This window comes from Lytechinus pictus, chromosome 3 (assembly GCF_037042905.1).
Source record: "Lytechinus pictus isolate F3 Inbred chromosome 3, Lp3.0, whole genome shotgun sequence".
In the NCBI taxonomy this organism is placed as follows: Eukaryota; Metazoa; Echinodermata; class Echinoidea; order Temnopleuroida; family Toxopneustidae; genus Lytechinus; species Lytechinus pictus.
This window is the reverse complement of record NC_087247.1, coordinates 5,700,882-5,726,429: the sequence shown is the minus strand read 5'-3', so window position 1 is coordinate 5,726,429 and position 25,548 is coordinate 5,700,882. Positions and strand designations below refer to the sequence as shown.

Genomic DNA, 25,548 nt, shown 5'->3' with positions numbered 1-25,548 from the left:
AAACAAGCAATTATATATATCTCTATATTATGAAATACGCATCATATCCAAAATTTTCGATTTTAAGGTCTAAATGATAAATCTAATACGTACTTGGTTTCAGACTGTATGTCTACTACAACAATAATTTTTTTTAATAGAAATAATATGATTTAATTTTTTATACTTAAAACGTAACATCTTCTCATACCTAAAGGCGACCGCACACCTTACGATTGGAATGCGACTCAATTTTGGAATGAAACGTAGTATAATTTGATGCTAATATTGAGACTTGGAATATCTTACTGTGTAATGTTCGAAATCATCGCACGAATACCTATGTTGAAATCTGTGACTATGCTATCATCCTTCTTAGAATAAAAGAAAATTTAATATCTAGTCGTAATGACGTCATAGCAGTCGTACGATTGGCTACGATTTGAAACAAATTTGGCCTTTACTCCAAAATAAAGGCTTGCAATCTTTCAAAATGGTTATATTAGTATTCTTTCAATTAATTTTAACCTCAAATAAAATGATATGTTCCATTCACATTTTCAGAAAATGAGCAAAATGCGATTTGTTCCAAAATCGGATTGCGAACAGTCGTAAGGTGTGCGGTGGCCTTTACTTATACGCATTGAAAGCGAAACAAGAAGTGAAATAAAACGCTAGTGCCTCCAAATACACCAAAGTGATACAATCAATAGCAGAAAAAGTAAAATGGTCACCACTTGGTTTTCTTAATAGGGACTTATTTTCAATCATGTTGTTGAAATTCGCATTGATAAAATTGATAAAGGTCCTTAGATTACATTGTAAAATAAAGCAGGTTCAATATACTCCTTCAGGTGGTAATAATTATCCGAGAGGCATGCATGTCGTTCTGTGCCGAAGGCGGACAGCGGCGCGATATCGGTAGGTGTGCGCCAGCATTCGCTCGTCCAATGCATCTACGAGTGTGGATTTCGCAATGCATCTTCGATCAGTGAACTGAGAGGAGAAACGAATAGGGTGTGGTATGCCATACATCGCATCCACCTCACTAAATGTTTCGTGAGTTCTAGCAGTAGGGACGTTCTAAGCAGATTACTTTTCTCCTCTCTCTCTATCGCTCACTTCGAAGCTGATCTAGCCGGGATGCTAAGGGATCAATTTTTGCATTTATTTTCGGAAGCCTTGATGAAATATTGATCGGATGCCAACTGTCACGCCATTTCCTTCAATTCATCTTCCACAGAGAAAGAATTTATCATTTAACATCAATTGAAATTAACTTGGATTCTTTAATATGTCATGTGGGTTTTAACTGGTGGTGTTGACATGATTGAATTATCCCGTCTCTCTCACTTGACGCCTTACCCTTGTGATTGAACCTGTGCAAGAAAATTTACAGGTTTTCGTCATTTTTAGTGTTAACAAAGTACTCTGAGAGATTTCAGGAGTGTTGTCACGTCTTAGTCATCACGGAACTGTTGCTTCATACCAACAATGGCAAATAGATTTGTGCACTTGTTGCTGCTGGTGGGGATATGTGGTAACGTACTTATGGAATCTTCAGTAGCCCAACCAACCACCCCAATTCCAACTGACATCAGGGTCAAGTTGTGTGGACTATTCTCCATTCACTTTCGTGTAGACATCGATGACATGAGTTGGACGGAAGGTCCAGCCCGTGAGCGTTGTGATGGTTACCATATGCTTTCCTACCTTCGTGCTCGGGCAATGACTTATGCCATTGATGAGATCAACCACAATACTGACATCTTGAGACACATCCACCTGGACTATGACATTAGGGATATCTGCAACTGGAAGAGTTCTGCACTTCGGGCTGCTTCTCAATGCCTTGGCTTGGAGTACGACGAGGAAGCGATCACCCTCAATTCAGATCCAGCCATAACCAACCAATCTGCCTTGCTCTTTGTTGGACCTGATACATCAGAAAGTGCAGAAACGGTGGCTGACTACGCTCAGAACTTTGGTGTCCCAATCATCAGCTATTCTGCTACCAGCGCCTTGCTCAGTGATCGGACCAAGTACAGGACGTTCTTCAGAACTGTGCCTTCGGACATTCATCAAGCAGCTGCTGTTGCTGAACTCATCGCGAGTTTTGGATGGAACTGGGTAGGACTCATCGCCCTGGATAATAGCTATGGACGGTCCATTGCAGTGGATTTTCGTGCCAGAGCTGCTAGACTTGGTTTATGTATTGCTCTGGATCTGTTGGTCTCCCGAGAAGTTGACGATGAAGGTAAGATCATTTAAATCCTAACAGAATAGAACCTCTGAAAACACTCGGAGAAACAAGAACCACAAAAGCTGGTTAGGTTGTTGTATTTAAAGAAAAATGTCAATAAATCACCAAACTATTTCCGATCTGAATAGATTATTTAAAAGGCATAACATATTGCAATTGGATAGTGCACACATTTAAAAAAGGTTATTGTCGGTATTAACTGCCTGGCTACATTAATGCTAGTCATTTATAATGAACGTGTCGATGTAATGATTTAAACGTTTTAAAAGCCATGTCCTTAACGGTATTACTAAAGCGACAGGTAGTGGTGTATCTGAGAGGCGGGAGGGGGTGTCCAAAGTCCAAACCCATATCTTCCCATATCCCATCCAAATCTTCCTATATCACAATTTACCTGACAGATGCGTATGAAAATATTTTTTAAAGCTTTAGATTGCCATTTTCTGTTTTTTCGCTTTGATCTTGCACATTACCATTTCCTCCCTGAACCTCATAATGCATCGAAAATATTATGACAATATCGTACTTGACTACAGGTGATTAACAAGCTAATTAACTTTACTGAAAATGTAGGAAAAGCCCAGTCAACAGAAGTTAAGGTAATATAAAGGTAGCAATTTGAAGGCCGCAAAAACTCTTGAAAGAAAAGAAACGATAAATTCTAATCCTATATAGGGATGTCCCCTCACTCCATGTTTTTTTTTTTTTTTTTAATTTTTGTGTTAAAAATTTCTTTTCATATGCCGGGAACTTGTCGTTTATGTCATATTTACCTTATTTAACAGAACATGAATTGATAGCAATCAAGGAACGCCGTGTAGTAAAGAACTGTTTTTGGAAACATTCAGCCTATGATGTCGATCAAGTCCCTGGATAGGCAACTTCAATCAGAGCTCAACATCTCTTAAAACTTATATTTGTATAAGTATAGGTTGATATTCATGGATATCAACATATATTGGAATGCAATATGTCAACATAAAATGCTTCTGTTACATCTGCAAGGACAATCTTAACCGAAGACATTTCACACTTCGATGGTTGTAATGGTCTAATGTACAAGTACAAAGCCAAATAATAGGGGATCATGTTACTATCGTAATCTTGTAGTTCTCATGTTGCAGAACAAAACAACTAAACCTACATTGGTCGGCCGAAATATCTCCGGTTGAAATGATTTAATTTGAATATAGTTTTTGAAAAATTGATTTAAATGTGTGAAACAACAGCATGAATACTCAATAAAAAAACACCATTAATTAAAAAAATATAAAAAAACAAAGAACGGAATGCCATCGATTATAAATATCAAATTACAAAAATACATGATGACTTGTTTTTCAACTAACGAAAAATATCATAATATAAGAGGACGTCCACAGGAGAGGTTCCCATATTGTCGTTTTCAATTAAAAGTCATTGCCCCCCGAATTTTAACTGACTTGAGGTCTACATTGACCACTCATATTCGTTGTTTGTTCTTAACCCAAGTTATTTCATTATGAGAAATGATATAGGCAGAACATTAATGCCTCAGCTCTACAGTTGTAACAAATATATACAGGTGAAACGTTTGGTTAATAAAGTACGCATTTATTATTACCTAAACGAATTTTACCGTGTTAATTTTCATTCGATATAACCATCAGAAATTTCAAACATTGTTTTCTTTTTGTTATGCCTTATGTTTTCATTTTCTAATTGAACATAGGTATGCAGAGACTAGTGGATGCGATCGAACAGAATCCAGTATTAGAGGTGATGGTAGCTTTCACCTATACCAAAACTCTTACATCAATCTTGGAAAAAGCCGAGATACGACTTCCGGGTAAAAGTGAGTACATGTTGAAGATTCACGCTTCCACAATTATGAACACTTATATATGCCTATAGATTATGTGGTATAGGTTGATTTGTGAAGATCCATTATTACTACTATCTTCTCCTATTATACATAAAATGATTGACAAGATACAGAGTTAAGATGAAATAAGGTAAGATTGACTTTTTTTTTGTGCGTGTGCGCGCGTGTATTATGTGTTTTTACAAAGCAACACATTTGTGTACACGCATGTGCGTGTGACGATGATGGTGTGTGTATAGCCTTTTCAAAATTTACAGAGTTAAGTATTCTACAACTACTCTTTAATCTTGTGTATTACCAGCTCTTTATTTTGCACTTATATATCTAGTTATTTATCATCTATTCATCAATTCATTTTGCTAGAGGCAAAATTTTGCTAGATGGCCACATTTCAAGTATGTTAAACAAAAAAAAGGGGGATGGGGTCGTCTCCGGGTTATTAATACGGCAACTCTGCACACAGTACGTTTACTATGCGTCTTGGAGAAATAATTTCTAAGGATATTTATTTATTTATTTACTTATTTTATTCTAGTCCTAGTTCTAGTCCGCCATTCTTCGAGTTATGCATTTTCTATAATGCAGGATTGGAAAATACATAACCAAATCCTGAAGTCATCTTATTCTGCATAGCTTTAATTTATCTAAAACACACACACACAAGTCCGAAAGATAAGAAAACGCCGCCCTTTAACAAATCCGAAGAATCATTCGTGCCAAGAGAGTGAAAATGATTGTGCAATATTATTTTGACAAAGACTCCCGAGGGGGAACTACTTCTTGGCGAGCACGAATGAGACGGTTGATTAAATTCCTCCACATTGATTTCCCCCATGCGTCCTGTTTATTCAGACCATCCCGATGATGTCCCAAGAATGGGATTGAGTGGCAAGTCTTTGCAGGTTTGTATGTTTTATTAAAAATCTATCGGATATGCCGATGACTGCAACACCAGTGGAGAGCTTGAACAATCCGGTCATATGATAGTCCAATTGATTCTGATTGACATGATTGCACACCCGATAAATTGCATTTCGATGCAATATGAAATTTAGTATTGGGTACGAATTCAGTATAATTAATTCGTCGAAGGATACGTTTGCTGAGAATTAACCGGCATTGATGGACAACACGCACCGTGAACATGGTGAAACCAATGAATTTATTTCAGGAACAACTTTAGCACGTTCATTACATTAGGGACACTACATGGTTGTGCACATGGTACTAAAACGAATTAAGAATTGTAAGCTGACTGCTTTTTTTCATTAAACTGTATACATGTTTAATTCATGATTTTAATAATTATGATATGTACAATTCGTCTGGAGTTTGATGGAGGCAGTGACGATCTCTCTTTTTGGGATTATCGTCAATTTAAATGTGATGATACCGATCATCTCTTATTTCACCTTCGCACGCACAAATGCACCCACCCTGACCAACACACGCATACACATCCCACGCACACTCACATACACCAACACTCACAAACGCATACATACCTTCTTGTGCATTTATTCTATATACACATGCACATGGCAATAACCCTCATACTCACAAACCGCGCTCACACACAATCAATCAATCACACAAGGACCACACCCAACAATATCAAATTTCTCTTAACAAAGGCAAGGCAAAATATAAAGATCAACCATTGTTGAAAATTGTTTAACGAGATAGCTAACTTTCAGATGCAGACCCATTATTTTCGTTAATGATCAGTATTGGGTACGAATATTTGCTGAACATTAAAGTAAGATTAACAGGTTGTGTAATCTATCAGGCCATGCTTGATATGTAAACATATTACATCTAACAGGTAGGGTCGAAATTAATATGTGAACCATTTACAGCCTATACTTGATTGAATTGAGCTTTTTAAACCATTTTCAAAGAGAAGAAAGAACTGTCGTATTATTGTATCGTATATCAAATATCGTATTTTACAAAGTAGATGCAGTGACATGGGACATTCGAACTTTAATTCAAACTGTGAAAGTAATGTTGTCCAGATAAAAGGCAAGGTTACAACAAATCCCTTTTCTTGCAGCTACTTCCTTTTCAGTATAAAGTGATCGCATTTTGTGGATTTACCCCTGTTATCCTAGGGCAAATCATGGTAACACCCTGTAAAAGTGAACTCATGAGGATTTTGCGCAAGGTAGGACATATCTCTATTTTACAGTGTCCATTATTAACGCGTTTCTACACAGTTTCATTGCCTGACTTTCCCTTTTGAGCCTTAGGAGTCCCATAGCTTTCAAGCGGATTTGACGCGAGAAAACATCTTACTGCTCGAACACGGTTTTTCCCTTAAGATATAACTAAAAAATGATCTGGTTTCAACCCAGCAAAGAAATTCTCTATGATTTTGTATTGCCTGGGGAATGAGGGCTATTCTTCGTATTTAGAAAGAGTGCAGAGTGGGGGATAGGATAAAATGGCTATAATCACCAGAGGCCTGAGCATTAGCAAAACACTCCTCTAAATTGAACATCAACACAGTCATCTCCTCTTCAGACGCTCAGACAAAGCATCGTCTTACGTCAGCTCGAACTGAAATAGCTGTCAAGCGCTTATAAATGGCGCCAATAAATAGCACCATTAAAAACACATTTCGCAGAAGTCAAAAATTACACTTTTGCCTTCATATGAATGATTATTTTGGGATTTTTCTTTTAGTCACGTGGCTTGGATATCTCTTGGCTGGAACAAGTATTGTCGCATTCGCTTGAACTCACTTTGAAAGAAATGTTGAAACAGAACACTCATGATTCTGATCAAGCGACCACGGGAGACCACGACCACTAAATCAACATCACCAATGTTTCCCTTCCAGAATATATCTTTATAAGAACACAAATACAAAGCACATACCAAACATGCTCTTTACTCAGCAATTTGAATTCCGGGTCATATCCATTGCCCAAAATATGAAATAAAATGACAGAATAAATTATATTGTAAAAATTGCATGGGAAAGGAGTCAGATATTGAAAGGGAAAGATACTTTCCAATCATCTCTTACCCTACACTCCCAAAGACGAAGACTAAAGTATGATGACGTGACGCATGGTTAACACTTGTCACGCAGAGACAGGCTTATGCAGAGTATTATATTCGAGTCAAGAGATTTACCAATGGGATTCATTGTTTACGAGTTCCAGTTTGTCACAAGAATGATAATCAGTTGGAAGTGAGATATTTTCGGCCGGAAGATCAAATCGTATAGTTCCTTTGAGAATATACCGAAACGAAACGAAGTAATTTTGTATCCGTTACCCTCTTTAAATAGGTTCCATGACATTTACTCCGGCGACAATTGCTCTGATGGAAAATGTTCACATTACGCCAAACATAAAACATATCCTCCTAAACTAAATAAACCCTAATACTTATCGTTACATTGTTCTGAACCAAAACTCTATTACAATCCTCACTCTAACCATATGCCCTCTGAGATATTTGGACCAGAACAATTGTCGCAGGAGCGAATGTCGTGTCACCCTTAAAATAACCAATGCGTTGATTTGTATGATTCTTCCCCTAAGAGGCGCCAACTAATCGAATTACTAGCAAAATGTTTCTATTTGTAATTGGTGGGATACATATTAACTAGCAGATTCGTTATTTTGACCCTTTTTAAGAGTGCAATGTGATTCGAGTAGGCCTAATGTACCTTGAGAAGTAACAATGAACGCTACGTAGAAAAAAACACACCACCCATTTTTCGAATAGTGAATTGAAGAAAGCCCATTCTATTTTGCACGAGACATTCGATTAACGGCAGAACTTTGTTAACTCAAAGTGTATTTTATCAGAGATCAAACTCTTGAATCATATGAAGATCATTCCTTTTATGTCACAGTTACACAAACGATGCAGAATCTAATTTGACTGATGGTATGTCATTGCGATAAGGTAATAGTCTCGATCGATTTGGAATCGATTTTGTTTGTATGACTGCGACATTGATTTGAATCGTTTGTGACCTTGTTTTGTGCTCTTGCGACTGATAAAGAGTCTTTGAATGGGTTTTAAGGACTTAGTTGATAGTATCTTCTCGACTCGATCTAAGTATCTTGAGACCGCCTTATAACTCCACATGTCGACGTACGAAAATGCCAATTTCTGTATTTCCATTTCGTCCTTCCTTCCATTTGAAATGTCAATTATTGAAAGATTAAAAAACGCATTAGCTCAGAGTGTAAGACCTCTTGACGGAGGTTCCTGGACTGACGGACTGAAAACTGAAAGTACAGTACCTTTTCGCTTCGACTTGTTCATGAATTAGAACATTAAGGAGGATTTGTATCATTAATGATCCATTCATCATGTTAATGTTATGATTCTACAAAATGATAACTCTCTTCCTTGTTAACACTTCAGTCGTTGCATTTACCAAAATTATTCTTGTCTTCCTTTTATTGCAATGATTTTTTTAAATGTTTTATATAGCTGTATTTGTACCTTTACCTCCTATTTTGATCTACCGTGTGAGTAAAAAGAAAACCCCTGACACCTCACAAATCCCCGATTTAAGGAAAATATAGGTCGTAAACACATAATTGTTATATATGGCCTGAAAAAAGTATGTTCTCCGAAATAATTTGATACCATATTCATGTAGTATGTGTTAATGTTTGGATGATCAAGAGGTATTTGATTTGCGTCAAAGTAAGGTATGAGTGCAATGAATGAATCCAGATGTCAATGATGTCATAATCCTCCAGCGGTTGCATTAACCATGGAGCTATTGCAGATTATAAATGTTAAAAAAACTCTTTGTAGTATCATTTCTCAAGCTGATTTGATTGAAAAGGAAAAATGCAAATATGTTTACTAACTCATGTAGGATTATGACATCATAGGCATCTGGATTCGTATATCTACATAATGCGATTTTTATAGGTTGGATAATTCGTGTATTATTCCTTTTTAGGGTAAACAGTGACAAGCGGTGAAATTGTCTGCTTTGGTTATGTTAGCATTGCTTTTTGTCAACTATGGGCAAGCACAAACTAAGCAATTGGAAGGGGGTGTTCCATGTCAAAAGTTAAGTTTTCTGGGGTTGCATACAATTGCAATCGTGAAACGTGAGAGAGGTCGCAAATTTAATAGACAGACAGTTACACCTGACTCTGAATGGCGGAAAGTGGAGTAATCTTTGTATTCACTTGCGTTGAAGTCTGAACTTTTCTTATGCAAAGGGGCCTCCAACTGTCCATCACATCGTTCGTGACTTGGCACTCTGGAGACTTCCCATGGGATATCAAGGTAATCATGATCCAAGAAATGCATCACTGACCTGTCTTTGTGAAGTAGGTGGACACTCTAGGGCCTCGTTCGAAGCTATTGGTCGTCGATGGGGGTGATCAAACCTTACATGACAAAATTAAACGGTCATCCATCTTATGCTCCTGGGCCCCTGGGCTTCATTTGGTCAAATAAATGAACAGCTGAAACGGCTCACTTTCGATGGAAATCGAGGTTTAGTATTGGTCGCTCAGCAGCATGTGTTTATTTCGAACTCGTGTTTTAACGTTAAATGGCACTTTTTTACCCACGATTCTGTTAAAAATCTTGTAATCAACTTGCATTCCCCTTGAATTTCAAATTGATTAATTGAAATCAAATTGATACTAAACTGATAACACACATTAATGACACAAGGATAAATACCCCTAGTTCAGTCAATCCTTCAGGCATATTATTATTTTCGCTACGTATGAATGAATTATTAATATAAACGGATGATTTTATTTTTATTCATCCGCACATTTTAATAGTTAAAGTTGAATTAAGAAGGGGGTGAGTTTCCATAAATATAGGTTCTACATACAATATATAGTATATATAAGTTGTTCAAACACATAGCATGTCACAATAATCCTCTGCCTTCTCGATATTTTGCTTTGAAAGTCTATGAAATTAGCCACCTGTCAGAGCCCGAGAGACGAGTGTACAGAAAAGTCACTCGGAGTGTGACGTCACCGGGGGGAATTTAGTATAAGAGGTGCCTGAATGTCATACAGAAATGCTATGCAGAGAGAGAAAGATATTTTACAATTTTTTTTCAAAGCAACTCAAATCAAACAAATAGGACTGATATGTACAAATCTTTACTTTCCCTGTATAAAAAACAGTATGAATAACCACCATGAACTCTTCAATCATGATGTAAGATAGCAAACAGTGAGTTATTGAATGATATTTTCAATATTTCTCATTTATTTTATCACGATGTTCAATCAAGTGAGTAGCTGGAAAGTAATTCCGGCGGCTAGCTCAGCGCGCGCTGAACGCATAATACTAGTACACACAACACCCAGGCATTGAGTGTACTGTTATGGTCTGGTATGTCGACTTAGTTCATGGCCGTGCAGCGATCCCCTGGCGTTTTTTCTTCTTTTCTTTTGTCTTTGACTCCACTTTTATATCCTCTGGATCATTTCCACTCATAGCTCATTCCACAGAACAATCTTGAACCAAACGTATAGTATTCTTTCTCGGCCTTCTGAGTTGTTTTCTATATTTAATTACGCTAGGGGTCACCGTCACACATACAAACGCAATTCGGAAGTGAGTTGAAGACAGAAAGATATATAGTAATTAGTATACATCTCTATGGTTGAAGACAACAAGAACGGTACGGTAGCTCGACAGCTAGCTGCGCCGGAGCGGGCGGCCGGTCGGCACAAAGCAATTCCGCAACCAACTGTGTTTTTTTGCAAGAGCCGCGTCACACGCGGATAAATATGTCATAATAACACGTCTGCTACTTTATCGACTGGTGAGAAGATCTCGATCAAATTTCATATTATTCACCTTGAAATTATTCCTTTAGGGTCTATGGTATCATTCTGAGGGAATTCACATATTTGGAATAATAGTACGGCCACAAATATTTTAATCATTTCCTCTTTGCAAGTTCTATGGCTCGCAGATACAACTTCAACTGCAGTTATTCCATATGAAGGAGTACGTGCATAGTACACAAAACGGCACTGCCTTGTTTACTACACCGGGACCGAATACCCCCCGGTGACGTCACACTCAAAGAACACCCGTCTCGGTAGGCATTGCAGGAACGAACTCAGGGAAAATGGGTAGGGATAAATCGTTCAAATTCACTATTTTGAAAAAAGAAAATGGGGGGTCGAATCACCTATTAGTGTTTGGGGGTTGTAAGGTTGCTATTAATGTAAATATCTCAATATTTGGAATCGTCTTCTTAATTCAACTTTAAACAACTAGCACATCAATGATCTGAAGATCATCCGGCATCTCGCAATTAAATTTAACATAATTTTTAATTTCAACCCAGTTGACACTTTAGTGAATTAATTAATGACATAAATTTAGGACACAGAATTGCAATTGATAAATAAATGACATACAAGAAGCATTTTTTTGTGATTTATGAATAAATTTCGTATGAATTAGCATAAATAATTTTCTGGTCAAAATTTCTAAATTCTGTGCAGAACCTTGGTGAACCTAATGCAGCTCTCAGATGGAACAAAAAATCTAAATCAGTCAACAAATAAATAAGTATTTTTTGTGAAAAAAAAAAAAAATGCATAAATTAGCATATTTAATAAGTTTCAAAATTCTGTGTTGAAATTTGTATCCCCACCTCAAGCTATGTTATAAAGCAAACCAAATTGGAATTGATCAACAAATGAAGGAGAAAAATCATTTTTACGAATAAACTCTGCATAAATTAGCATAAATAATTTTCTAGTCAAAATTTCAAAATTCTGTGTGGAAATTTGGTGACCCTCATGTAGCTCTACCAGATGGATGAAAAAAATCAAAATCAGTCAACAAATACAGAAGAAACATTTTTTGTGATTATGAATAAATTTCGCATAAATTAGCAAAAAAAAATTTCTAGACAAAATGTCAAAATTCTGTGTACAAGTTTGGTTAACCTCATGCAGCTCTACCAGATGGAAGATTTCAACTTGTCTGATTTTTCTTTTCCTTATAAAAACAAGTTTTATTTGGGTAGGATTCCCCTTTAATTAAATGTAACTTCATTTTTTTTCTATAAAACCTATTTACTCGATTCAACAAATTCAAATTAGCTTTATTTTTCATCATTAATTTCTACTTTCTTTATTACTTCATGTTTTTTCATTTCTTTTCACATTTTTTGTCTATTTATTTTTCTAATCCACCTATTTCTTTACTTTTTTCGGCTTTTTGTTTATCTACTCTATTCAATCAGTCCATTCTTTTATTTCGTTCAATTCAATTCAATTTGTATATATCGTCACGTATTACTGAATGATAAAATCAATCAATCAAATTCCATGGTATTATTTATAAAACATGCACTATTGAATTAAATCTAATTTCAAATTTTAGTTTAGTAGATTCATTAATTTCATCCATTTTGTCTTATTTGAAATCATTCATTTGAACCAGCTTAACTCCATTATGATTGTTTATTCATCAGTTCAATTGTTTCTTTATCTCGCAATTTATGTATTCATGAACCCCCTCCTAACTTTGTTTATTTATCCCATTGGTTTTGTCCTCCGATGAGGCGTTAATTGGTTTATCCCCGAATAAAGTGGTTTGATATCTATATGGCAAATGCGGTTTAGTGGCTGTCATGGTTTATGTGCAAACATGGACCTGTGATCCAGTGCCCATGAACACGACTGTATTCAGGGTTTCTCTTTTGAACACCCAAAGTTTCCTTTAAAAAAGATGATTCTAAGTTTTTGGTTCTGTGTTTCATCTGCTGCTAGCTTTACCATGTGCAGATGTATGGGGCCCATTCTACTTCAACAAATAAAACGAAGTCGATTCCAATGTCGATACACTCGTGGAAGATACAATCAGCCTGGAATCAAATAGCCATGGAAAAAGTGGAGAGTTCTTTGAATCAGATTTTGCATCGTCGATAAATAATAATCAAAGACCCGGTCACAGAGCTAGAACTTTGCTGGAGCGTTCCTGGAGCGGTGAAAAAAAATCATCACCGCTCGTTACCGTTCACCATCGTTTAACAGAAGTTGGCCCACGTTAAGGCAACGCCGTATACGCTCGGCCCCTGCTGATGGTCCCTCCTACCGCTCCGAAAGTTTTGTCCTGCACAAAATATTGCGAGCAGCGAGGAGCGGGCAAATTTTTGCTCTGGCAAAGTTCACCTCCACTCCAACAACGCCCAGTCAAAGTTTGGCATCGCTAGACGCAAGTTCGTGGACACTTGGGTCCGCTAGGCCAACGCAGAAATCTTGAACGCTGGACCATCGCTGCTTCGCCAGCTTTGCGCGGGTGGTGATTAAACGTTGCACAAACTTTGGTGGATCGGTTGTAAGCATTTTACGAGACACGGAATTGCTGGAACGGTGCCGGGCGTTGAAGGAGCGACCCATTGCGGTGATGAACGTTGGTTTGGCGTTGGTATTGAGGTGTCGGAACGGGACCAGAATTTGGCTATAAATACGGGAAGAAATAGACCAGGAGCCCATTTGGAATTGATCCGTTCAGGTCCGTAGTCAAAAGCGGTATGCCGCTAAACCAACTCTAAACCCCCGCCGAGCCAACATCCGCATGCGCGGAACGCCGCTCTATTAACGCTCGCGCACCGCTAAAACAACGCTTGCTACCGTTAAACCAACGCTAAAGCAACGCCGGCTTCAGCGGTGCACCGCTAAGACGAACGCCCGTGTTTTCGATTTTTTCCCCATTTTGTGCGCGGTGACAAACGTTGAAATTTGTCCCCCTCTCCCTACCGTTCAAGTAACGCCCTAACAACTGAACAAAGTTCGGGCGGTGTAACCCGGCATTTAGGCAGTTTGTAGGTCAAGATAAGGATATCTTCCTCTTGTGCCCTTTTTATAATCTGTACTTTGTTTGTTATATATTTCCACAAAGGTGACCTTTTTTCCTCATCCCGTCCCATCCATCTGAAATCATGTTCGTCACATTTCCGACACCTAGGACACTTGGGCACCTCGTCGAACTAACCATTTTTGCACTGAGACGCTCACTCTTTACAGTCATTTAGAGACAATTGCTTTTCAGACCCTTGGTTTCGATCTACCTTTCTGTCCACAATTTCCATCAACTTTCTCACATTTACTCAAAACACTTAATTTAAATGTAATATATGAAGTGTCCTATACAAATTTTACATTAATGTGAGTATACTATCTCACTCCATACGGCTCTGTTTCCGTTTTTAGCGGTTCCATCGTTTCACGATTGGTTTTTCAATTCCAGATCGAAATCAAGGACACGTCTATTTATTGGAAGGACGTGTGATTTCAACGACATTAGTTTGATGAAGAATAGATTTTTTCAAGGCCCAAACACCAATTAATTATTAATGAACCTACTATACAAACACAATTATGCTAATTGACCTTCTACTACTTTACCTTTGTATCTACGTTGCTCAAAAAGCCTTGCCCTTTCAAACAAGAAGGTTACTAGGCTACTCTTCATTACGATTTCATTTCATTTAACTGAATGCTTTTGACCTGTTGATTTTACCACTGCTAGTTTGGATTGCGAAGAGAAGATAAATAAAATAAATTGTCTTTCCTTATTGCATTGCGTATTTAGTTTAGTCTGTAAATTTCCTCAAAAAAGCGGCGCGTTTTAACCCAATGACGAGTAGGAAAACCAGAAGAAAATCAATGTTTCTCCAGTAAGCACAAATGTTAAATAATTCGACATTATGAAATTAATCACTGGAAACATGTTAGGAGCCATATTTCCTGTAGGTTGCCATCAGCAAGAGGGGAGGGCGTTGACTTTTAAACACAAAAAGATCCGTGCAGCAGATATCGCGCTGATCCTCTTCCACAGCGGGTTTCCATGATGGTTTGTTCGTTCTCAAATGGGATGACTAGCAAGAAAAGGACGTTGTGCGGAATTCCCGCTTAACTCGAACGTTTTTTTTAAGGTGCCCTGCAATCACGACTGTAATGAAGTTTTGCCCAGCGATATTGTGATGATGTGATTCACACTAAAAATTCTTACTCGTGTTCCACATGGCTAACAAAACTGTGAGACACACTTTTATACATTTTTTTCACAGCAGCTCCTATAAAACTGTGAGACACACTTTTAGACATTTTATTTTTCACAGCAGCCCCTATATAAGCTCCTAAGTAACATAGAAATCCTTTTTTATATAAAATATAACAAAAAATACATAAGAACAGAAACAGCATGTTCCATACGATCCTACTCCCGCTGTTCACCTTTGATTTCTTCTTGGGTTATGTCATGACCTTTGCATAAGTGGCAATTATTGGCCAAGTTTTAACGGATTTCTGCAAAGAGCCGTACACTCGCTAGCTTTGTTACCGAACCAGTACTACAAAAATACTTCACAACCAGTTTGACAAAGTTTGTAATACTTGTACAATAAAAAACCCAAGCGGTACTTAAATGTTTATAATTATGTACATGTATTTCGTAACCATGCCGCATACATTCGTAATTCCGAAGCTTCGTTATTCCGAAGGTTCGAATATTCCGAAGGTTCGTTATTCCGAAGGTTCGTATTTCCGAAGGTTCGTCATTCCGAAGGTTCGTTAGTCCGAAAACGAAATGAGGTTTGTTATTCCGAAGGTTCGTTAATCCGAAACAGTTATGAGGTTTGTAATTCCGAAGGTTCGTTAGTCCGAAAACTAAATGATTAACTAACCTTATTTCGTTTTCGGACTAACGAACCTTCGGAACAACGAACCTTATTTCGTTTTCGGATTAACGAACCTTCGGAACATCGAACCTTATTTCGTTTTCGGATTATCGAACCTTCGGAATAACGAACCTTCGGAATAACGCCACAAATGTTCGGATTAACGAACCCTTTTACGTTTTCGGATTAACGAACATCGAGGTATAGGCAGTTTACGTGTTTCGGAATTACGAACCTTCGGAATAAAGAACCTTCGGAATTACGAAGTGTAACCAACCATGCACCCTCCATGCCATTTCATGTACATAAATCGCTGTCGACTGACTTCACGATTGCCTTAATTATTTCCACCATGCTAGAAAGGCTAACAAATACCCAACTCTGGCGAAATTAATGTTAATTTGTTTCACCCGTACATAACAAATCCGTTGATGAAAATAATTGTCGTTATATTAGACTTTGCCTTTGGCATAACGTTCCAATAACTAATATTTTTACATCATTTTTTTTTTTAACTTGATCGTATGCCCCTGGTGCATTGCACCACTGTCACTCAAATGTAAATGATTACACGATACAATGGATCCGATTCGGAAGCAGCATTTAATTTGACACTTTCTCTACCCCCTGAATTCGTCCAAATGATTGATCAGGGCACTGCAACAACGAAGTGCCCCGAGATCGATTCAAGAACGTGTTGTTTACGCGACACTTAGCACGAATGAGATTGTAAGCATCAAGCTTCATTTCAGGTAAACATCCCCTTTTCGCTTTCCTGTCCATAGTCTTAAAACGGCACTCGAGCAATCTCGGTGTAAATGGGAACATTTCTTTTACGCTGTAGTTTTTGTTGTTTTTTGTTCTAATCTGTATAGCACATCAGATTTCTGTCATTTCGACCATGGTTTTTTTTTACATCTCCTTGAATCATCACCCAACCGACTCTTCGTGCTTGGACAGTCGTTCGCTCCACTTCTTCGATTTCTTAAGTAGTATATTAACTGCCTCCCTAAATTTCTTTGAGACCCGCATAATGGCGAATTTCACGGTTTTCTCTTTCCTCTAGATCTACCAATGATCCTTTTCATGGAACATTTTCCACGGTCATGATCACAGTATAGAATATATATTTGAATATGAGCACTTATGAACCCTTGGTGAGGGTTAATCCAGTTATCTATGGTACATTAATTTCACTTTATCAAGTTCCTTGATTCATATTTATTTTCCTCCCAACCCCCTGACATAATATATTTAATTCAGAATATTACATTGCTTGAAATCTGACAAACGCAGGCCCTTTTAATATTCTGAAGGCTTGACGCTTATAAAACTAATAAGAAAATCTTCGTAAAAAGACTGTTTTACATAAGTTCCATAACTAACGAAAGTTTGTGTTTGAAAAAAAATATATGAAATTATACATCCGCCTTATTAGATCACAAATGTTACTTGAAAAAAATTATATATTGTGTAAATTTATCCTAATATTCTTTCTTTCTGTCTTATGCACACACCCACTTTTTTCAACCCACGCTCTCATAAACGCACGCATATATAATCTATCTTTCTCTCCCCTTTTCTATCTCTTTTCCCTTTCATTACCTATATTAAATATTCCCTCCGTTCCACCATCCGTATATTATGCTGTATCATTCGACGGGCTGGGATTCTGTGCTAGCGTGTCTGGTGCTAGTAATCAATTCGAGGCACTTGCAAATTGATCGAACAAATTGATGCTAACCAAATCAGGTTCTACATGATTAATACAACTGACCTTCCCCCAAGATGAATTTGTGATATTTGAAACCTTGATCCGTACACTGGCCTAATGAATTTGTTATTTGATCGGAGTACTGTCAAACTTTTACAATATTTAAACAAAGCTCAGACTGCAAAGGAGGCAAAATTAGATTTATACGACAAGATGAAAGCCTGCATTGTGATAATTGATACCGACCGTTGTTAACGATATTTTCTCGATGGATGTTATCATTTATGTCTTTGAAATGCTAATAGAACTGATTATTACATTGGTTCGTCGCTCTCAAAATAAATGTATAGTAACTCTAATTTTGTTAATCTCAAATGAAGAAGATTTTAAATGAACCAAGTTAAGTCATGTTTATAATATTTGAAATAAAAACTTAATGCAATGCAACGATGCTTATTTGGCATTATCCTTGATTAATGAGATGAAATGCGTTTCACTAAATCTCTTCATTCTAAAAAACAAAAACGTCCTAATCTGTTTTTAATAAAATATGGATCAGAAAATTCATGCCTGTCGGTTAGCGTCTAAGAATTGCTATCGAGATGGAATTTCAATATTCCTTGTCACTTTGTTCTAGATTTGCCTGGGATCCAAGACTCAAACTGTGTCGGACATCGCGGCTGGTATCCCTTTTCTGTCACAACTAATTCCAAAGAATCGGTCACTCATTAAGTTTAACGCTTAGACGCTGAAGGCATCAGCTGTATCTAGGGCATCTAGAAAAGATGATATATTTTCTTTACCCGAAGAGAGAGTAAACAAAAAAATGAAAGAGCCTGCATGACACCTTTTATATAAAGGAATGAAAGCGTTTCCATTGCCAATATTCCTTTTTGCATATTATGTTTAGAAAGTATGGATCGAGGAGACCAATAATAGAAGTGAATACCGAGATGTAAAGATAAAAACCACGGCAGAAATGTTTATAATTTTAATAAAATACATGATACGTTAAAGGGGTAAACAATTCAACGATATGAGCTGCAGGCAGAAAATATACAAAGCTTTTTTGCATAAAAAAGGCCAGTCTCGACCCATTCAAACAATCAGGTTTGAGAGATACTCATTTAAATGGTAATGCAATGAATAATATCACGGTTGATTAGAAGACTGTTTGTATCTTCATCTGAATCATTTATCACAAATGATTTACTTTTATCTGTGACGAGATATTCTGAGAACAACTATATTGGAGATTTCATTTCAGTTATCTAAAGTAATTGAAACCTTTGTGGTACCGCCCTATAAAGTTTAAGATTTTATTGAATACGTATTATTATGATAATAAAATGAGCGAACGTATGAACAAAAGGAGATGAGACGACAGGAGCCAAATCTAGCTCATGACCGGATAAACCATAATTACATCTTTGCTCATAATAGTCATGATAGTATTCCCTGTTACGGAAAATGTGTTTTTAAATTTTCAACCTTTTCGTTTATTAAAGATAGCGATCTGTATCCTGTATAATCATGTTAACTAATCTGAAATTCTCTGATTAATTTACATCATATAATGTTTCATGATTTTTGTCAGGTAGTATGATATTACATCAGCTGAGCGTGAAAAGAAGATTAACATATTCTACTAAACACGTCAAATGGTTTACCGCTTAAGAATGCGTATGTATTACTGGGGAAAATTCTAGAAATATAGCTTAAGGAAAAGTAGATTCAAACAAAGAATCACATGCACTTGTTATGAAATTTGATCTATGATAAATATTGAGTTTCCCCCTATTTAACGCCTGAATCCAGTTGGCTTTCCATGTAAGTAGGACTTGATAGGACCCACAGGACACGTGAATAATCACGATAGCGACGGATATGTATCTACCCAATATTAATAAGCGTATTCCCGGTGGAAATGCAATATACCATCGTTTTCAAGAAGATTATTGGGGAAAATTTCAAAATATCAATCATGGTACTGGTGTAAAGGTTTAGGCCATGCCCCCCCCCCAAAAAAAAAAAAACGACCAAGAAAAAAATAAAAAATAATAAAGGAAATCGAAATTTTGTATTATTTTCTGAAAATTATGTCCAGTCCAGATCTAAAAAAAAGGATTTTTTTTAATTCAAAAGGTCAGAATTTTTGAACCGAAATTATGGGGTCATTACGCTACTGGTAATGTGTGGTAACTTGGAGGCCGGTAGCTCAAAGGACAATGCGAATCCACGGTGACAGTCTCTTTACAGGTGATGAAATATCAATACTCTCCATCTTCAAGCTTTCATTACATTATTCTGACGAAATGGCGTTCACTCTACGAACAAGACGGAATGGTATTGCTTGAAAAATACGATCATTCATCATGATTACCCATGGCTACATTGACTGTCACATGTTGTTCCGTTTGATTTCCAATTTTTTCCTAAATTCTGTTCAGAAAAAGAAAATCCCACTGGTACAATGTCCTTAAAATCACGACGTCATTACCTGGACTAAATACCGCGCGCTGTTTTTTCTACTCCCACGGCTTACCCAACCAAGTTGTTTTGAAAATTCCCCATTAGTTTGGAGTTTGCATTATCCTTGTAAAAACCGAGAATAAAAAATGTTTATCTCTTAAAATACACACATTGCAAGTTTTCAAAATAGTCCTCGAAATATAGGTTGTTTCAAAGATTCAAAATTTTTACTTGAAAAGAAAGCTTCTGTAGTGGAAATAGCAATTCGCTTTCGTAATCCTAGTAATAAAGAAAGTGCGGATCAGGGTGAAACGCAATATAATATTCAATTCATCCCTAAAAAGAATTTTATACTGACCAGTACACCTTACCCTCAAATGTTACGTTTCAAAGCAAGAATGCCCGTTCCGTTCATTCTCGTCCTTAATCCTTTACAACTTCATTTGGACTTTCCAATCTCCATCTCATTTTTTCCCTATCCGACCACACATTTCAATAATCCCTCGATCTTCCCACTTGAGCTTCACGAAGCATTTTAGTACCAGATGCTTGCACAGCATGATTCTATAAAGGTTAAGCGTTTCTAAATTATTTGTTCCGCTCAACCATCCTACGATCAAATTGGCAATTTTCACCCACGAATGAGGACATGCGAATGAGAAAATGTTCCCTTCGCTCCTCTGTGTGCTCATTTCCTTCATAATAATGCAAGTTTTGATGCATTGTGCATGCACGTATGAAACATGGGTTTAACGTACTATTGCCTTCGACCTATTCTCGTGGGATGCAGCTAAATAACTTTATAACCTCTAAAAAAAAATTACATGGAACATTCGGCAGATTTTTATCACCATGTAATGCCGTTATCAATAATTTCGTTTACACAGGCGTAAAAAGGGCATTGTGCACATACCTATATAGAATGAAAAAAAAGGAAACGCATTATTAAGGGATAACTTTCATATCTAAACTAACAAAACTGGAGTAACTAAATAATATATGCACTTCATGCAACGGAGTGAGCTTTCATCTATTTCAAACAATAAAGCAGAAAGTATCACAAGATGGTGTTTCTATCGACGGTCGAAATGGCAACAAAGTATATTTTCACAGATAAAATATCGACCTCCATTATTCGGAAAGCTCACAGGACATAAATATCTAGGTATCTGGGTTCAATCCATATTATTGAAATCTTATTTTACTGTCCCATATCAAATAGAGCCCTATTTTTTTTGCCATTTTCGAGTGAAACGTAAACTGAAGCTCTGAGTGGCTTTCACACAGACTCAGGGTTTTTTTTTTCATGACGATGTCCCTGTATTTTTTTCAAAGGTTAAATGACATGATTTAATTTTCCATAAATCGTAATCGTACGTCATACTGATTATTATTACATAAACATTGCTACCATTAATACGTATACGGGGAAGAAGGAAGTTGATAAGCAACTACATCAAAAGTCATGAGATTGATAGTGAAATGTAAATTTAGGATCGTGGGTTGAAGGAAACTGAGAGATATCTTACGGAAAGAAGTTTGTCACCGAATACTCAAATCGTAAACACAATCCCTGAAAGTAATTAGGATGGGATTTCCTCACGGTTGATTTGTCTGGGGTGGTGATTTAAAACGTTTAGACACTTGTTGATGTTTTAAAAGGCGGACTCTGGCAGAGGATACGATATGTATAAACAGTGTCAATGGCATTGTCACACCAGGGGGCGTTTCATAAGGCTGTTCTTAAAGTTAAAAGCAACTTTAAAAACGACTGGTGAACCTTTCTTATGCGCTAAACCATCGCCAATGGATATACCATTTACCACAAGAAAGGATCACCAGTCGTTCTTAACTTACGAACAGCTTTATGAAACACCCACCTGAGATGACGTATGCCATTTTGTGTTATTCAAAGGGGGGAAATGGGAAGGAGAGATAAGTGTAAGCAAACCCTTTATCCCATCAACATATTAATTATACTCTTATGAATGTTTTTCACATGAAAACATGTTCCTATATATTCTCAAACAATTAAGCATTAAAGGACACATTGAATATTTTGCATGATTTTGTTGACAGCAGTGAAGGAGACGGGGTGTCGCGTCGGCTAAAAAATGCCCTAAATTTTAGCAAAAATACAATGTGGTTATAAAAAATAATCAATACTTAACGTTCAGTAGTATTTATCCTCTTTAATAATGTGTCAATATCTACCTTAGATAGCAAGCAGAAAAAAGAGAATCGCCCTAGATATTTGATAATACCTTATCATTTATACTAAAATAATAATTCAAGGGGTTGAGGTGACTTTTTTGGGAAAAAATATTAATAAGGAAATGGGTAAGGGGCGGATGGGTGTGTGTGTGTGGGGGGGGGGGGGGGGCAATTTGCCCACCCTACATTGGTACGCGCCTGGCTCTACTGCGAGTCGTAAAATTCCTTATTTCCTCGTAAAACATTTTTGGTAGGGACTTTGTAAAGAGTTGAGTGGATCATTCTTGTTGGTGTTACTATCCTGGGAAGGATATCGGGTGGGTGTTTCATAAAACTGTTCGTAAGTTAAGAGCGACTGGTGATCCTTTCTTGTGGTAACTGGTATATTCATTGGCGATGGTTAAGCGCATAAGAAAGGCTCGCCAGTCGTTCTTAACGTCGCTTGTTGGGTGTCACTTCCCAAAGTCTCTGGAAGTCATTTATCTATGGCAATTTCGGTGTAGTATGTATATTACATGAAATTTGAATTCACGAATACCCTTTTCGACAAACTTTGTTCCTGAAGGGCAAGTCCACCCCGACTAAAATGTTGATTTGAATAGACATATTTAAATCAAACAAGCCTAACACTGAAAATATCATCAGAATCGGAAGAAACATAAGAAAGGTATGACACTAAGTTTCGCTTAATTTTCCCCAAACAATTTTGGGATTGGTATTCCATTGAGGGAACCGTTGACGTCACCAAATCACAATATATTTTGTATGTTATTGTATGAAGTGTTGAAATATTTTATTTTCATCCTAACGATAATGTGAAACAAAGTTTGGTCTCCTTGAACATGTATAAATGTCATTGATGTATCATGTGGTGATTTGGTGTAGAGTCACCTTATTGTAAAATCTGAAAAAAAAAATGAAATATTGTATTATGCAAAAACAGAATACAAACCAAAGTAATATTGAGTGTCATAACATTCTCTTTAATCTGCATATCTCTGCGTTGCGCATATAACTTTGTGTGAAAGCGAAATTATAAATGTTATAAAAAAATTAAAATCAGATTTCAATGAAGTTTTTTAGCATGATTCTTGTTTTATCTATTTTTTTTGTTGCATTCAATGCGACTGCTTATTGGGGTTGATTTAATGACTCGTCAAATGCTTAAAATCATAATGTCAAGTCTACGTCACTAAATATAATGGAATCATAAAATGCATCGTTTTCCATGCAAGGGGGAAAAATCATCAATTCAAATTACTTATGCTACACGTCGTTTAAAATAAATAATAGCATTGTATGAGTACCTATACCAAAAATTTTGGACTTTGAATTTCTAGTCAAGTATTGTGCATGCGCTACACTTAACATGATGTCATTACCTATATTTTTTCCAGGAAAATTCATCGTGTCAATTCTGGAATCGAAATCCACATCATCTTGAGTTCGTAAGGGCATAAGGGAGAAATGCCACAATTTTATCAGTGTTCACTGAGGCATGATTTAAAATTGAAATGGAGCCGAAGAAATAAGAAAAAGGTGACGGACAGCATGGTTATATCAGTTTATTTTATATTACTCTCCTGAATGAAAAATAAGAATAGTAATGGAAAGAAATTAACACCTTTCATTTTAATATTAAATAAGCATATTTTATATCTGTAATGTTTGTAATTATCAATAACAGTACGCGTTATGATTACAGGAGGATATGAGAAAAACGCAGTCGAAAGACATGTAGACCAATTTCCTTAGTCTAAGAAAATCAAATTGTTCCTTTTTGTATAAAATACATCATTTTCTTCCTGGATACTTCTAAATTCCTTCAGACGCTTGGACAGAATTGTCTTATATCTATTATCAAGATTCTGATCATTTTGATCAAGATTCTGATCATTTTGGTAGGCGTACAGGCGAGAAGCTAAATTAAAATATGTAATGTAGAAATGCCATCAAAACAGAGGTGTGCCCCCTCTTTTTTTTCTTTTGCTTGTCAAATTTATTTCTGTACGAAATTTAGGTACGAAATGGGCGCGTCGTGGTCTAGTGGTTCTGACTCTCGCCTTTCAACCAGAGGGTCATGGGTTCGAATCCTAGCCGTGGCGTGTTTTCTTTCAGCAAGAAATTTATCCACACTGTGCTGCACTCAACCCAGGTGAGGTTAATGGGTACCGGCAGGAAATAATTCCTCAAAAAGCTGTGTGCACCTGAATCGGTAGCCTAGCTTGGCCGGGTAATAATAATAGCAGGGCCCGCTGGGAGAACAGTTTTCGGAACTGAAGTGGCTACCCTGGGTAAATATGCCGTTATTATTATTACTATATCCTTATTTTTTTTATTAAAAACCCCTTTTTCTTCCTTTGTTGCTTGTCAAAATTTTCTCCGAAAATTGTGCCCCCCCCCCTTTGGAAAATCCTGGATCCGCCCCTGGCATACAGTATATATAATATAAACATTCCATGTGTATGCCTTTTGGCATGACATATAAGTGACTGGAAGACGAAGTTTTCTTTTGATCGTTTCTCCTCTCAAGTAATATTCCTTTGGTAGAAGGTTTTTTAATTAATAGAATAATGTGAAAACAATATACGAATATATATGATCCCTAATGAAAAGAGCTCTTTAATTAATCAAAGAATAACAACCAAGGACAAAGTGGAAAAGGAACTAATGAATTTACTGTCGTTTGATTTGAATGGATAATTCATCCCCAGTATAACATATTGCTACAATCATGACAATGATTTTAACCAATCTATTCGTTTTTAAATTTTTTTTTTGGAATAGCTATAGAAAAGTTAATCGCATTTTTGTTATGTAAATAAATTTCTGCTCGAGAAAACAATTTTTTTCCTATGGTTATTCATAGATTATAATCAGGAATACTGCTGTTGTAAGAACTAGCAAATATTTCACAATTACGCTTTAAAAAACGGGGATATGCTTCAAGGAGTTGGTGACCACAACACTCTAGCGAATATTTCATTATGTTGATCGGATCCTAAGAAAAGTGTGGAAATTGTCTGCCGCCATGAACAAGATGTCGACTCAGACTGATCCACGATCCATACTTTTATATATCTTTTAGCAATATAGGGGTAGCATCGCTGTGATACACCAACCAATGACTTCGACTCACATTATGAGGGATTGGGCAAGGCATGATCGGGCAAGGGATTAGGTGGATACATCACTCTCTTGACCTAGATTATAAGATACATACCTAGCGATTCTCACCTGCATGATTTCTTTGACATTTTTTTAGCCTCAACCTGGAAATATATTTATAGACAAGAGATATATTTGGAAAATGTCAATCCTAGAGGCATTTTGGGGTAAAAGTGGGAAACAGGTTTATG

General features: G+C 36.7%; 1 protein-coding gene across 1 annotated transcript in view; it reads left to right on the top strand.

Annotated features, from left to right (window-relative positions):
- Positions 1–969: 969 nt before the first annotated feature.
- Positions 970–25,548, top strand: part of LOC135153500 (extracellular calcium-sensing receptor-like) — a 102,152-nt gene continuing 77,573 nt past the window's right edge. The window contains exons 1-2 of the mRNA XM_064096202.1: positions 970–2,236; positions 3,954–4,076. Of these exons, the coding sequence (XP_063952272.1) occupies positions 1,474–2,236; positions 3,954–4,076 (886 nt within the window). The 5' untranslated portion in view covers positions 970–1,473. The remainder of the gene's footprint in view (positions 2,237–3,953; positions 4,077–25,548) is intronic.